This window comes from Miniopterus natalensis, chromosome 2 (genome assembly GCF_054644295.1).
Source record: "Miniopterus natalensis isolate mMinNat1 chromosome 2, mMinNat1.hap1, whole genome shotgun sequence".
Taxonomy (NCBI): domain Eukaryota; kingdom Metazoa; phylum Chordata; class Mammalia; order Chiroptera; family Miniopteridae; genus Miniopterus; species Miniopterus natalensis.
Genome location: NC_142082.1, coordinates 152,526,726 through 152,542,636, shown reverse-complemented (window position 1 = coordinate 152,542,636; position 15,911 = coordinate 152,526,726). Strand labels below are relative to the sequence as shown.

General features: G+C 47.1%; 1 protein-coding gene across 2 annotated transcripts in view; it reads right to left on the bottom strand.

Annotated features, from left to right (window-relative positions):
- Nucleotides 1-3,910, bottom strand: part of IPO8 (importin 8) — a 48,045-nt gene extending 44,135 nt beyond the window's left edge. For both annotated transcript variants that reach the window (XM_087814740.1, XM_087814741.1), the window contains exon 1: nucleotides 3,753-3,910. In XM_087814740.1, the coding sequence (XP_087670866.1) occupies nucleotides 3,753-3,836 (84 nt within the window). In that variant the 5' untranslated portion in view covers nucleotides 3,837-3,910. The remainder of the gene's footprint in view (nucleotides 1-3,752) is intronic.
- Between the last annotated feature and the right edge of the window lie 12,001 nt (nucleotides 3,911-15,911).

Genomic DNA, 15,911 nt, shown 5'->3' with positions numbered 1-15,911 from the left:
GCAAGAGTAGCATGTGAGTGTGCCTATATGCCAATATAGGCATTATCATTCCTTCAAAAACTTTAAAATCTTATTCATATTTTAAATTACATTTCCTCTGTGTTGAACTTTTTCCTGTTTGTTGGCTATTTGCTTTTCTACAAATCCCTTATTCCCTTTATCCTTTTGTAAATGGAATATCTGTTTTAGTCTTAATAAATTCTAAGAGCTACAATCTCAACCTTTTATTTGACCTGTACATTGCAAGTGTTTCTTCCCAGCTTATTTGTGCTTTGATTTTGTTTATGGTATATTTTTAACAAACCAAAAACAGAAAAACATGTGCTATAGAAAACAGAAGATCCAACACAGGAAAATGGAGAAGATGACATTAGGTAGCTGTGCATGAGCTCTGGAGGGAACCTGTCCTGATGGGAAGAGTGTGCCTCACAGCACTCAGAGCTGCCATCGGCGCTGCCCTCGGCTGCTGGAGCATCTTTTAAACTTAACTATGCCCAAGTGAGCCTGCGCTGATGAAGTGCCTGCTGCCTGGGTCATTTCACCCCATAGCCATGTTCTAACTTGACTGACTTCTGAGTTTGGCCAGGGTGACTTTAGAAGCACAAAAAACTAAAGAAGCACCCCATTCCTTCTGACATACTCCCACCAGATGTCTGGTACCTGGACCGTATTACAACCCTGCAAGGTTTCCAGAGCTTGTACTTGGCCTTGCCCGCTGACGTTCCCAGAAAAGACTCATAAATTCGCAGTAAAGCTAAACCCAGATAAATGATGTTCAGTTTACCCTCCCCTAGGAGCCTGGATCTATGATGGCATACCACTCAATTTTTTTAATGTATCACCTTTCCTATTCATTTATTTATAATTGCATTTATTAAGATAAATGACTGACCAAAAAAAATTGGAGAAAAGTGGCATCTTTAAATATTGAACCTTTCCATCTAAGAACAGTATGCTTCCCAAACCTTTCTATAATTTTGAATTATCTTATAATCGTTCTTCCTTTCATCCTGTATAAACCTCAGAATCTCAATCTGTTGTAAATGAAGTAAATTCTGTTTCATCCATAATTGAAGCCACCAGAATTTTTAAGTAGTTTTAAAGAAAAAAAAATTCTTTCAACAACAGTTTACAAGAGTCAAAATTAACACAGATTTAGCCCAATCTTCTACACCTTCTACATTTACATTATAAAATAACTTGTGTTTGCAACTTTTGAGATACTGGAAGATCTTATAGTGAATTAAATATCTATATAGTTTACTTCTAATGTATGTAGTTTAGTATTTTTTTTAAAATCTTATTATACATAAATACAAAATAATCTTTATACTTAGATTAATGCTACTTATTTGAAAATAATTATTGCAGAGACTACTTTTATTTCAACACTGTTGCCATTTACACATTTTAGACTCCCTCTTTTTGCAACTGTTTGCACTTCAAAGAACATCTGCAACTTTCTGTCTTTTCATTTAGGCCTGATTCAGTCTGTTAATTTGACCAGCTAAAACCTTCAGTGGTTACTTCAGATGTATTCTCACACTACTTTCCTCACAAATATTTATCCAATTTCTTTTTCCACCTTGGGCTTCACATTTCAAAGGGGGGGGGAGACATTTCTCAATGATTTCTTGAGGCTATTTACTTTGTATCTGTGAAGTTTTCTGAAAATAAAGAGTTTACTTGCTTAGCTAAACTCTGCATTTCATGAGAGCTCATTTAAAACAAAGACTTGATGTTTTCCCATTCTCTGCCTCAAGGGCCCCACTACATTCACTTTTCTAGTCCTCCAACATGCCATGTTGAGGGCTTCTACTGAACTTGCCCTTCCCTCTCTGTCCCCCTCCCAGTTCTTCACCTGGTTCATAATTGAAGTCTTCTACTTACACACAATTCAAAAAAATACTTAGCGCATATTACAATCCAAAGTATTATACAAAATATAAACGCGAAAGAGTGCACTGCAATAAGCTGCTTTTAGAAGTTATAGAGGAAATTGCGGTCTGTGACGACTTGGGTGAATATGGGGTAGGGCAGAGTGAGAATGGAATGAATTTGGATTAAAATACCATGAAAAAAAATAGAACTGGATTCTAAATTTCACTTCTCGTTCTACGGGATCTCCCACCTGCCTCTTCCACTTCTATACAATCAGCGGCACTTACGCACTGATGAACCCGACCCAAAGCGAGGGCGTGCTAACAGAGGCCGGCAAGCCTATCATGGTATCAAAGGCAGGAACCCCCTGGACACTATCAAAGTGACATCTGGTCACCGCGAGAAGGGGGCGCAAATAGTCATGGTAATAGATTGCAAGCCCAGCTCTTGCTTTGTTCCTCCTAACCAACCCCAGGATGACTATTTTCCTAACCAATCAACACACAGTCCTTGCCTGTAAAGCCTGGGACGGGTATTAACTTTAACTTTCTCCTATTCTGAGTGAGAGTCTTTTTCTTTTTAAGAAGAAAGACATGCCCTTTGGGCTTCAGTTCAGCTCAGCCTCCCCTCCCGAGTCAGTGTCTCGCTGTCCCTTTTCTTCCGGGAATCCTGGGGTCACACTCACTCCAGACCCCGCCGGGGTCCCAGGGAAGCAAAGCCTTTCAAAGGCTCACGAGGCCCACCTGCCCTTTCAACTCAGCTCCAGGCGGGGAGCCCCCGAACCCCGCACAAACCGACTGAGGCGGGTGGTGCTCACACTTGGGGGAGCAGGGAACCGCCCTGCTGGCTGATGAAGACAAACCCGGGCCCCAGCCCGGCTGCTGAGGCTCTAAGTCTGGGCTGAAGCCCCATCATTTGCTTTTCCAACGAGTCCCCAGGTGACGGGGCCGCTGCTCTCCCGGGGCCACGCTGGGGGAACCGCTCACTTAGGAACATTCCTTTATATTGTAGGGGTCACCGCACCCTCAGCAGCTGTCGCCCTAACCTAGGGGTGGCCTCGACTCGCGCTGGTTAGTGAGAGGCCCGGAGTCACTCCCGCAGGTGAGGAGGGAAACGTAGGCTGGAGTCTGGGGTCGCTAGAATTTGGAAATGCCGGGGTAACAAGGCCGAGGCCGGTTGGTGGGAACAGAGGATGCAGGGTAAGAGTCGTGCACATCTCAGCGTTTGCAGGAAATCACTGCACGTGCCAGGTGTGAGGCAGGGCCCCCGGAGCATCGCCTCCTCCCCCCGCCCCATCTCTCCCCCCGCCCCCGCCCCCCTCCTCTCCCCTCCCCCCGACCCCCGACCCCCTCCTTTTCCCTTCCCCCCGCCCCCCGCCTCGCCCCGCCCCCCCGCCTCGCCCCCCGCCCCGCCCCCCACCCCGGCCCCCTCGGCGTCAGGCAGCCCCGCCAGCGCCCCGAGGCAGGCGAGGGGCAGGGTTCCCACAGCAGCACCCAAGAAGGGCCGGGTGTGCAGAGCAGCTGAACGCAGATTTGAATGTTGAGGGGGTTTTCCCACCCGCGTCCCCACGTCAGCGCCCCCAGATGCACCGTGGCCCCCGCACAGGCTGGCAGCGCAGCTCCCGCGCGCACCAGGCTCCGGGGCAGGAGAGCGGCGAGAGGGATGCGGCGGGGCCCCCGCACAGGCTGGCAGCGCAGCTCCCGCGCGCACCAGGCTCCGGGGCAGGAGAGCGGCGAGAGGGATGCGGCGGGGCCAACAGGTGGAGGCTGCTCGGGACGGCCCGGCGCCGACCGCACCCGGGGGGCGGGGGCGGGGGCGGGGGCCGCGGCCGGGCGGGGGTCGGGGCGCCGGCGGGCCCCGCCCGGCCTCACCTGGTTGAGCTCGTTCTCCGCCGCGATCCGCAGCTTCGGGTCGATGGTGCCCTTCAGCGCCTGGATGATCCGGTTGAGGTCCATCTCCCCGGCGGGGCTCCGCGGCCCCGGGCCAGTAGGCCAGGCTGCAGCTCTGGTTTCCCCTCGGCCCCTCAGCCGCCTCCTCCGTGACCCCGGGACCACCTCACTCCCCACCCCCCGCCACCGTCGCCACCTGCAGCCACTTGCTGCGCCACTCCGACTCCGCGCCCCCTATCCTCCCTTTCTACCCCCCACAACTCGCTCTCCATTCACCCTTTTACGACAGCCGGCGGGAGGCGGGAGGAGAGGAAGCGCGCGTGCTTTACGGCGGCCCCTTCCCCCGGCGGGGGCCATGGCGGCTCCCTATGGGCTCCCCCTGGCGGCCGCCATGCTGCTGTACGGAACGCGGTCTCCGCCGAGGGACTGAGGGACCGGCTCTCTCTGCCCCCAGCGACCGCGGAGCTGCTTGCAGAATACACCGCCCTCCTCTCCCGCTCTGCGGAAACCGACTGGCCAGGTGTCTCTTTACAAGCGCTTTCAAAATTCACCTTATGTGGATAGACCAGCCCTTCTTGTCAGCCCGAGAACTGTTCCGGCATCACCACGGAGCCTACTCCAGGGCCGACTTGGCAGGACCTTGAGATCATCTAGCCCACTCATTCATATTCAATCATTCATTCGCTCACTGAACGTTTGTCCAACCTATTGTGGAACCAGGGAACTGAAATATCCATGTGCCACATTGTAGCAACATGAATTTGATGCAGTTTACTATGAAGGAGTTTACAATCTGCAGAAGAGACAAATGTAAACAGGTAAAATATGTCAACTCTGGAAATACGGAAATCAGAGAAACTACTTGCCTGAGTTTCTGAAAAATTTCCAGACCTTCTCAGAAAAGTAGTGAAAGGCATTGAAGGGTTATACCGTTTCCACACACTATGGCCAATTTCAATGGCATAAAAATATTGAGGAGCTAGTTTTCCCTAAGGTTAACCAGAAGAAAATTCTGATTATATATTGTGGGCAAGATACATCTGAGGGAATGTGATCTTTCCAGGAGCAGATAATAACACCTTGCTGACCAAAGTAGCTGGCGACACAAGAGAGTTCTGGTTGGAAATAGTCGGTCAGCAAGGGATACATTGGCTCAGTTAACGGGGTTTTGTTGTAGGTGGTGGGCACAGCACCAGGTGTCTGACCAGTGGGGTCAGATGGGACCTGGGTTCAGCAACCTTGGTACTTGGGTCCTGGCTAGGAAAGAAGTCAGAGCCAAGAATCAAACTATAAGAGAACATTTATTTGGTAAATCACAGACGTAGAAAAAGCAATTCCTAGAAGAAATGGGCTTAGGAAACAAGTTATAGAGGCAAAGGAAAGGCTTTGGAGTTTGGGAGTAAGGAAGCTAATGGTAATCTGCCTGGAGGGAGGGCAAGGGAAAGGGAAAGGCCCTGGTGAGCTCCCAGGAGGGAGAGTGCACTGGGTCCTCCATCCTAATAGTTTCTTGTTTTGTTTTTTAATTTATCTTTATTGTTGCAAGTATTACAGGTGTCCCATTTTTCCCCCCATTGACCCCCTCCACCTCATTCCCACTCCCTCCCCAGGCCTTCACACCCATTATTGTCTGTGTCCATGGGTTATGCATATATGCATATAACTTCTTTGGTTAATCTCTTCCCACCTCACACTTCCTTTCCCTCTTCCCTCTGAGATACGACCAAACATCGGTTGCATGCTTCAGTGTCTTTGGGTCTATTTTGTCAGATTATTTTGTTCATTAGCTTCTTCTTAAAGAAGACCCTTCAACATTTCCTGTAATACTGGTCTGGTGGTGGTGAACTCCTTTAGCTTCTTCTTATCTGTGAAGCTCTTTATCTGACCTTCAGTTCTAAATGATAGCTTTGCTGGGTAGAGCAATCTTGGTTCTAGGTTCTTGCTTTTCATCACTTTGAATATTTCTTGCCACTCCCTTCTGACCTGCAAAGCTTCTATTGAGAAATCAGCTGACAGTCTTATGGGAGCTCCCTTGTAGGTAACTAACTGCTTTTCTCTTGCTGCTTTTAAGATTTGCTATCTTTAACCTTTGGCATTTTAATTATAATGTGTCTTGGTGTGGGCCTCTTTGGGTTCCTCTTGTTTGGGACTCTCTGTGCTTTCTGGACTTGTAAGTCTATTTCTTTCCCCAGGTAGGGGAAGTTTTCTGTCATTTTTTCAAATAGGTTTTCAATTTCTTGGTCTCTTTCTTCTCCTTCTGGCACCCCCATAATGCAGATTTTAAGCTGGTTGAAGTTGTCCCAGAGGCTCCTTATACTATCTTCATATTTCTGGATTCTTTTTTCTTTTTGCTCTTCTGGTTGGGTGTTTTTTGTTTCTTCATATTCCATATTGCTGATTTGATTCTCAGCATCCTCTACTCTACTGTTGATTCCCTGTAAATTATTCATTTCAGTTAGTGTAGCCTTCATTTCTGACCAGTTACTTATTATGTCATTGATGATCTCACTAGTTTCCTTAAGTCTTTTTATATATATATATATATATCTTTATTGATTTCAGAGAGAGAGGAAGGGAGAGAGAAAGAGAGAGATAGAAACATCAATGATTAGCGAGTCATTGATCGGCTGCAGCCCACAACCCAGGCATGTGCCCTGACCGGAAATCAAACCCCAACCTCCTGGATCCTAGGTCGATACTCAACCACTGAAATACACCCTGCTGGACAAGTCTTTTTTTTTTTCTTTTTTTTTTTATATTTATTGTTGAAAGTATTACAGATGTCCCCTTTTCCCCCATTGATCCTCTTCCTTAATAGTCTTACTAAGGTACTTCAGCATCCTTATAACCATTGTTTTAAACTCTGTACCTAGTAGCTTGCTTGGCTTTGTTTCATTTAGTTGTTTTTCTAGAAATTTCTTCTGTTCTTTCCTTTGGGACATGTTTCTTTGTCTCCACATTTTGGCTGCTTCCTGGTGTTTGTTTCTATGTATTAGGTAGAGCTGCTATGTCTCCTGGAATTGGTACAGTGGCTTTGTGTAGTAGGTGTCCTGTAGGGTCCGGTGGCTCTGTCTCCCCAGTCACCTGAGCTGGGCCTTCTAGGTGCTCCCCTGTGTGGGCTGTGTGCATTGTCCTGTTGTAGTTGAGCCTTGGTTGCTGTTGGCATCACTGGGAGGAATTGACCCCCAGGCCAGTCAGCTGCAAGGACCAGCTACAGCTACAGCTGAAGAGCTGCTGTTCTGGAGACATCCCTTTGGAGCAGGATTTACTTTAGTGGAGCTTTGGTGTTCACTGAGTCTGCCCCTTGAGTGTGTCACTCATGGATGTGGTAGGGTTGTAATCCAGCATGGTCAAAGCTGACCATCTGGTGCACTGTCTCTGGGGCCTCCCAGGAGATGCAAAGTCAGCCTCTGCTTTTGCCCTGCCCAGGGCCACCCAATATGAACTACACAGCAAACCGTAGGTGGCTGCTACTTGTGCTGGGATTGAAGGTGTCCAGGAGAGGCCAAGCTATGAACCAATGCAGGCTGCCACTAGTGCCAGGCCTGGGGCCACTTATGGAGAGATATGGGGCACGTTGAGGCCAGCTGCTGCTTCTTTGAGAGATTTTAGGAAAGTCTTAAGCATGAGGCTAGAGAGGCCACTTGCATAGAAAAGCCACTGGAAATGGCTTAGATGAGCTTGCAAATAGGGAGGGGTGAAGTCTCTGGGAACCACCAGGGTGGGGCAAAAGGTGTGAGTCAGGATGATGGAGATTTAGAGAAGGCACCTGCCTGCTGGCTCTGTTAGGGGAGGGCTCTTCAAAGGAGCAATGGCCTCTGCCAGCACTTCTGTCTGTGAAAAAGCTGCCCTTCCAGGTCTCTCCCTGATTCCAGGCAAGTTAGTTTCTCCCAGAACGTCACAGGTTCCTTTCAAGCTGTTGCCCAGCGCTGGGGCTCAGAGGGAGCACGTCTGAGTGAGCCTATGTGCCAGCCCTTTAAGAGGAACACCTGGGATTCCCACAGCCTCTGCGTCCCTCAGCCACAATCCCCACTGGTTTCACAGCCCGAAGCTGTGGGACTTCTCTTCCTGGCCCTGGAACCCTGGGCTGGGGGCCTGATGTGGGACTGGGACCCTTGCTCCTCCAGGAAACCTCCACTGCCGAGATATCCCTCCCAGTTTTCAACCATGACACCGGGTGTGGGACCACAGCCACCTCTCTGCAATTAAGCCCCAATCTGCCCCATGTCACTGTCCCTCCTACCGGTCTCGATGCTTCTTCAGTTCCTAGTTATAGGACTTCTGTTCAGCTAGATTTCAGGAGGTTCTGAGTGATGGTTGTTCTGTATTTTAGTTGTAATCTTGATGTGGTTGTGGGAGGCGGCAGATACCGCAGTTACCTACAACACCATCTTGTTGTCTCCCATCCTAATAGTTTTAAGGATGGAGATTTTAGGAGAGGTCTCAGGGAAGGTCTCAATAGAATATTCAGCATCTTTCCAGGTGTGTCCTTTCAGGGTCTAGGTCTCCACTAATTGATTGATCTGCACCAGGGCAGGGGCTCATTATCCAATGCAGCTGGTCCTGAGGTCAGCTGTGGCTGGTTTTGTTGCTTTTCTGGACCTGGAGCTGAAATACAGTGAGGCCTAGATGTTATCTCTAGGGAGGAGAGGTCAGGGGGTCCAAACCACAAGTGCTAGCAGAGGAAAGGCCACCCTGGGGGTGAGGTCCGACCCTACAGTTGTCGGTTGCTGGGCACCTGGGGCTTTCCACCCTGGTGACCTTCCGTACCTGGCCCATCATCCTTGCTCTGTTCCTGTCTGGCTCACTGCCTACCACAGTTTAATCAAGAGGGTAGAATACAGGGTGTCCCCCCAAAATGTATACACACAGCTTGAATAATTATAAAGGCAGTGTTTATTAAAATACATTTCATTTTTGAAAATTGAACTACCAGCTGTTACAGTGTATATAGATGTTGGAGGACACCCTGTATACGTGGCAGAAAACTTGCCTGCCTGAAAGCTGTCTCCTCTGCAAAGGCTGCAAGTGGGACAGTGCCCCTCGGTTGGGTGCAAAAGTGCCTAGCAGTGTGTTTGATTGCTTCCAGTTTTGCCCCTCCTTTAACCCATTCTCCACGCTGCAATCAGAGTCATGTTTCTTTCTTTTTTTTTTTTTTCATTCTCACCAGAGAATATTTTTTTCCATTGCTTTTCAGAGTGGAAGGGAGGGAGAGAGAGAGAGAAACATCGATGTGAGAGAGACACATCGATTGGTTGCTTCCTGCACCCGACCAGGGCCGGGATCAAGCCTGCAACTGAGGTACCTGCCCTTGACTTGCCTGGAATCAGACCTGAGACCCTTCAGTCCGTGGGCCGACGCCCGCTTCCCAAGTCTACGCGTGACCCATTGTGAAGACCGACACCACTACAAATGTGTGCTGTGTTCTCTGGCTTCACAATCCCCTTCCTTGTCTTTGATCAGCACCATCTTCCACCCCTTCAGCAACTGCCCCTTCTCACAGAGCCCTGTAGAGATGAGCAAAGCCATCAGGCTCCACTCACTCGGACACGAATTAATCTCCTTCCCCTCAACCTGAGCCCCATCCTGTCCCATCTCCTCTGGGAACTTGCTCCATAACTCTACTCTCTTTATATGTTTTTAATTAAATTTTGGGTATTATTACATGCCCATTGTTGACAATTTGTCAAACTTTTTTCTCCACTGACTCAATCTCAGTCTAAATACCAGTTTAAAAACAGCACAATCTTTTTTCAGTAATGCTTTCTAATTACTGTGCAATCTTTTGCACTTTCCATTCCAAAGAATAGTCTTCAGTCACTGTCTCTGCTTCCTTATTTCCTACTCAATACTTCTACCAGCGATCGATCCTCAGGCTTCTGCCCTCCTTTCTCCCAAAAAATGGCAAGCGAAAATCAACACTGATCCCCTAGATACCAAATGCAAGAGACATTTTCAGCTCTCATCTTAAAAATCCTCTCTCTGGTATCTGGCATTATGCCAAATGCCCTTGTTTCTTTTTAATCTTTTCCCTTGTGCTCTCTTAAAGCATATATTCCTCTCCCTTTGATTACGGACTTGATCACCCAACCTCTCAACTGCCAGAGCCTCAGAGCTCTGTCCTCAGCCCACTTCTCGCCTTCTCTACTCTCATCATGTCTACTCAACAGAACAACTCACAACACTGCTTTTTTTTTTTTTTTTCTTAATATATCCTTATTGATTTCAGAGAGAGGAAGGGAGAGGGAGAGAGAGAAAAAGAGAGAGAGAAACATCAATGATGAGAGAGTCATTGATTGGCTGCAGCCCACAACCCGGGCATGTGCCCTGACCGGGAATCGAACCTCGATCTCCTGGATCCTAGGTCGATGCTCAACCACTGAGCCACGCCCGGCTGGGCTCTTTGCAAGTGTTTTAAAGTAGCTTTCCCTAAACTACAAATTAAGTGTAACTTATATTTGGTCCATTGTTTATGAGTCCCCTCCTATTTCTTTGCACAGTATGAAAGGATGTCTGTATCTATTGATATTGTCGCCATGTTTAAGGTAGAGTCTGAGCCAGCTGTATTGTCTTGTGTTACCATGGTTTGCATGTGCCTCACCTGTCTGTACCTGTTTCCTCTTCTGCTTCCAAGAGCTGTTGTGAAGACTGAGATAAGCACAGCGTTCATGGTGCAATATTATCCTGTATTCTGTTTAAAAGGAGAAACCTTACCCATCTTTGATGAATGTGACACAGTGAGACACAGTCTCACACTGTGCCTGGCACATAATAAGCGATCAATAACTACTGGCTGGATGAATCAATGAAAACATGTGAGAGAAATAGGGGGTCCAAAACAGGATACCCGCAGTGGGAATAAAGACAGACAGACATAAAGCATTTTGCAGGTTGAATAAAGAGGAATTTGTGACTGATAAGATACACAAAGTAACAAAGTAACAAAGGATGGTGCTGAAGTTTCAAGCTTTGATGGCTTATAGAAGTCATTAACCAGAGAAAACGGAAGGAGTATTAGATTTTGGAGGAAAGATGAATTTACCTGTGGACATGTTGAAATAGAAGTACTTATGGGTCATACAGCTAGAGATTTCCAGTGACCACTGGAAAGCCACACCTGGCACTCACAGCAGAGCTGGGTGAGCAGGCAGGAAGCTGTGCAGGAGGAGAGGGAATAAGGGCTAGAGTTAGAAAAGTGGGTCATAGGTTAGGGGACCCCACAGGAGTGGATGCCATTACCCTAGGAATATAGCGCACAGTGAGAATAACTGGCGTGATTACAGCTCAAATTCCAGAAAGTAATTTTTTACTCCAAGCACTGCCGCTGTGGCCTTCTCGGAGATCTAACACTTTATCATCGAGATGGAATATCACAGCTGTCCTCCCCATCTGTTGGCAGCGGCTCATCTGCTGGTCTACGAGGAGGCTTAAGTCTAGTCCACATGGCAGAGAGAACATGGGAGCAAAACCCAGTGCACAAAAATCCCTACCTTTAAGTTTAACAGTATGGCCTTTAAACCATGTTAAACAAACTAAGTGAATACTGAGAAGTTTGTGGTTAAACACCTCTACTCAAAAAGCGTCTCCACTGGCAGAGCTCTGCATGCACAGCACCTGATAGATACGCAGGAGTATGTACAAGGATCCTGCAAGTGTAAGACTCTTCGTAGTTTGTTAATAGAAGTCAACAGTTACCTCCTTTAAAACATCACATGTAACCAAAAGCTCTGAGTACAATTTACTAAGAGGACTGACCGCTCAGTTAAAGAGGATTTTTTTTTTAATTTTTTAAAAAAATATATGTCCTTATTGATTTCAGAGAGAGGAAGGGGGAAGGAAATCGAAACATCAATGATGAGAGTCATGGATCCGCGCCCCCTGCACGCCCCGCACTGGGGGTGGAGCCGCACCGGGCATGGGCCCTGCCGGGGAATCACCTCCGTCTCCAGCGTCCTAGGTCGACGCTCAGCCGCTGAGCCACGCCAGCCAAGCAGAGGAATTTTTTTTTAATCTTCACCCAAGAATATGTTTTCATTGACTTTTTAGAGAGAGAGGGAGGGAGAGAAACATGATGTGAGACAGAAGCATCGATCGGGTGCCTCCTGCACGCGCCCTGCCCGGGATGGAACCGCCACCTCTCGGGGGTGACGACACTCCAGCGGAGCCAGGCTGGCCGGGGCGAAGGGGAATTTTTTGAAAAACGAATCAGTGATATGCAAGCGAAAGTAACGGGGTTCCTGTGCACTAACATGGTAGCGCTTGTGGGCAGGAAAGAAGCTAACAATAGGAGCACTAGGAGAGCTAAAGAAGAAACATCGACTTTTAAATCAGCTCCCCCCCTGGCCCCCCAAAACGCTTCTTCATTTCCTCAGGCTTGCCCTGTGCGCGCAGAGAGGAGCCGCCCTGCCTCAGCCTCAGGGCCCACGAGGAACCAGAGCACAGACGCCGAGCCCACGGGCTCCGCTCGCGGAGGGGGCGCGCGTGCGGCACAGCGGCGGGCATGCGGCGGGGGCGCCGCGCCGGGGCCGGGACGCGGCAGAGCTGCGGGAGGCGCCGCGCCGAGGGCTGGACGCGGCAGAGCTGCGGGGGGCGCCGCGCCGAGGGCCGGGACGCGGCGGAGCTGCGGGAGGCGCCGCGCCGAGGGCCGGGACGCGGCGGAGCTGCGGGAGGCGCCGGGAGACGCCGGGAGACGCCGCGCCGCCCGGCCCCGGCCGCCTGCCCCGGGCCTCGGCTTTCCAGCCCCTGGAACACGGGGCGCCTCACAAAGGCGCGGGGGCTCCGACAAGGCGCCAGGGATAAGACCAGTCCCTCAGTTAGGGGGTGACAGGCACGTGCCAGCAGAAGATGGAGGGAGTACCCCAGACTCAAGCTCTATCCGAGGGGAGACGAGGCAGAGTAAAGACCATAGAAATCTATCATTTTACCTTTTACCTGAGATTTCCTAACAGAAAAGTAACACGTACGTTTCAAGTTCTACGGTAAGATCAAGAAAGAAAGAGAAAAGACGCCCTTCCTTCTAGTACAACCCCCTTACGACCAACACTGTCAGATTTCTTGCACACACTACCAGAAAAAAACGATTGTAGGTGATCAGACGCATGCTTTCAGGAATTTTTACACAAACGCTGCACGTTCTGCTCTGAACCTTCCGTCCGGGCTTAGGTGGCCAGTCCCCTCTCCACAGGCATCTAGGTTGTTTCCACAAGCTCACGATAATTAACGCTACACAAAATACCCGTACGCATATATCTTGTCATAATCCCAAAACTACTTGTAAATTCCTAGCAGAACAACTTCTCGGTCAAAAGCATGTACTTTATCTTGATAGTGATTGCTACTCTCCAAAATGTACCAGTTTTATCCCCATTTACAATATGAACGCCCACTTCCCCACGTTTGCCAAACTATGTACTTTAAAACTCCACCTATGCTCCCTGATGTTTTCGCAGCAGGTACAAACTGCCCCTCCACATCCGTTGCCCTGTTTGGGGCCATCTATTTCTTCTCGATTTCCTCCCACTGCAGGTGATCATCTGTCTTCTGCCATTATTTTCCCTAAACAGAAGTTTTAGGGGAATAAATTGTCCGAGTCAAACTGGTCCATCCTAAATTGAGGGCTTCTGGGTTGTGTGTCCCACTTTCGGAAACTCTTGCAGACCTCCCCATTGGTGCTCTCCCCAGAGGTCAGCAAGTCCCATCTCCACATTCAAAGCTTTCAGTCATTTTTGCTGCCCCATCCTAAACATAGACAGTCAACTGATTATCACAAGAAACTAAATATAACAATACAGATAAGAGGCTAAAACAAAAAAGTGTAGGCAATAGACTACAGAGGGGACAAATTTTGTTAAAAAACCTTTATCCTTAGAATTAGAAAATGCAGTCATGAAACAGGAGACTACATGTATGTAAGGAACCCTCAGATAATAGAAGTGTACTCATAAATTTTAAATGTGGCAGGAATTTAAAACTCTGTAAAAAGGTAGGGAGATAAAATCCAGGAAACCTCCCAGGAAAGTGAAACTCCGAGACGACAAAAGGTGATAAAAGTAATGAACTGGTCCAAGGGGGTCTAGCTTCTGAATAGTAAACAATCCAGACCTCGAACAGAAAAAACAGGGGTGTGATAGAAACCAAAGAAATAATTCCAGAATAGATTTGCTCTCAGCAGGTAAAACGGATATGCCTGAGGCTTGATGCGTCTGAACATCTGAACGTCACTCATCTTTGCAGCCCCCACACCAGGTACGAATCAGGTAACCCATATATTGGAAAGACTAAATTAGTCATTTAACTTATTTCAAGGTATGCGGAATAAAGGAGTAATGCTTGAGAAACAGAATGAGTGAGCCTCAGACCTCTTAGTATTGATAATGCGTAACAATATCTTATAACCTGTTATTCAACATCTCATACTGGTATCAAGTGAGCTGTACTTACCAGTTGTCAACACTGGCCCGAAAGCTGAAAATGGGGGTAAAGCTACTGGCCTAATCATTAAAGTGGGGATTAGGAAACCTTGAGACAGATTAGCAAGTAGAGGACCTAGAGAGAGAAATCTAAATTTTTTTTCCATCAAAATAAAATGTTTAGCAGGGGAGCAGAGTGGAATTCATATGGAAAAACCTTAGCATTTATATGCCCACAATTATTTCACCTGATAAATACATAAAATATCATCCTAGTTATTACAAGGATCGCAACAGAATATCAGTCATTAAAGCTAAGGAATTAAAACTGCAAAAAGGGATTAAGGTATTAAAATCACAACATGTGATGTCAAAGCACTAAAAATATAGCTCTTACGAGTTGAGAAAGTTAAAAAAATAGGATGGTTGACAGATAATTGGTACAGGAAGCTAGTGAGCAAACCTCTCAAAACACATTTCCTGCTTTAAATACCTCAATTTTGCACTAAATCATTTTAGAGGACGTCAGTCATTAGCTCACAACTCTTGGGGGAGAATTCATTTAACAAAATTAAACGACCTAAAGCAGGAGTGGGGAACATCTGGCCCGCGGGCCGTATAGGCCGGCTGAGAAATCATTTGGTCTGGCCCGCCAAGGCAACTGTGGGCGGGACTCAACATTCAATAAATCTAGCTTTTTACATAGCTTATTTTTAAGTTGGTAATTTTGTATGGTCTTTGAATGATGTTATAAATATCCAAATGGCCTTGGCAGAAAAAAGCTTCCCCACCCCCAAAATTTAAAGTGAAAGAAGGAAAAAAAAAACCTCGAGGGAAAATTTAGTAAATAACTTCCTTTACCTTCCCATGTCCACCTCCAGTAAGACAACAAAGTAGCTACAGACTGAAGGACTACGTGGTAATTACAGGGAATGCCTTTCCAGTCAGTCTTATCTCCCAGATTTTCCCATTAAAATGTAAGTTCTGTACACAAGGCCCGTAAATGGGCTGAACCTACCTGCGGATCCCCCCTCCACTTGTAAGTGTATCTAAAATCTGTGCGTGTGCGCACCTTTCTGTAGGAGATATCTGGACTTTTTTTTTTACTAAAGGTGTCCAGAATAACTGTCTACTCAGAAGTTACATTGCTTCAGAATCAAAGGTCTTTTTCCTTTCATTCTCATAAGCCTAAGAATAATTTCCAGCTGTCTTTACACAAGACAGTATTTCATTTAAAATCCTCTCCTAAGCATGGCCATTACTTTGAGGGGATACCCTAGTTAATAAATCTTCTGGTTGTGACACTTACCTTAAAAAATATATAGGCACAATTTTAAATAAACATCGTGTGCAGGAGAAAACACTAAGCTGAAGACCCTAGTGTAGTATATAACATACTGGGTAAAAATGACTGAAAGGCATTGCTGAACTGAAAAACCAATGATGGTTTTTAAACATCAAGTTTTCCCTTCATTCATTTGATCATATTTCTGCTCTTCTATATACTTTTCAGTTTTTGTTCTGAACATAAAAGCCACGAACTTATTTAACTGGAATATCAGTATCCCTAGCCCACAAAGTACCTGCCATGAATTGAAAAAGTTCTGTTAAACAGTGAATCAGGTTATATCCTGTCTTGAGAACACTATACTAAAATTTAACACCATGGAAAGTTAAATATGTCTTCAGGGTTTAATTGCTGAACCCACTCCCAACTCAAAAATATTAACTATAA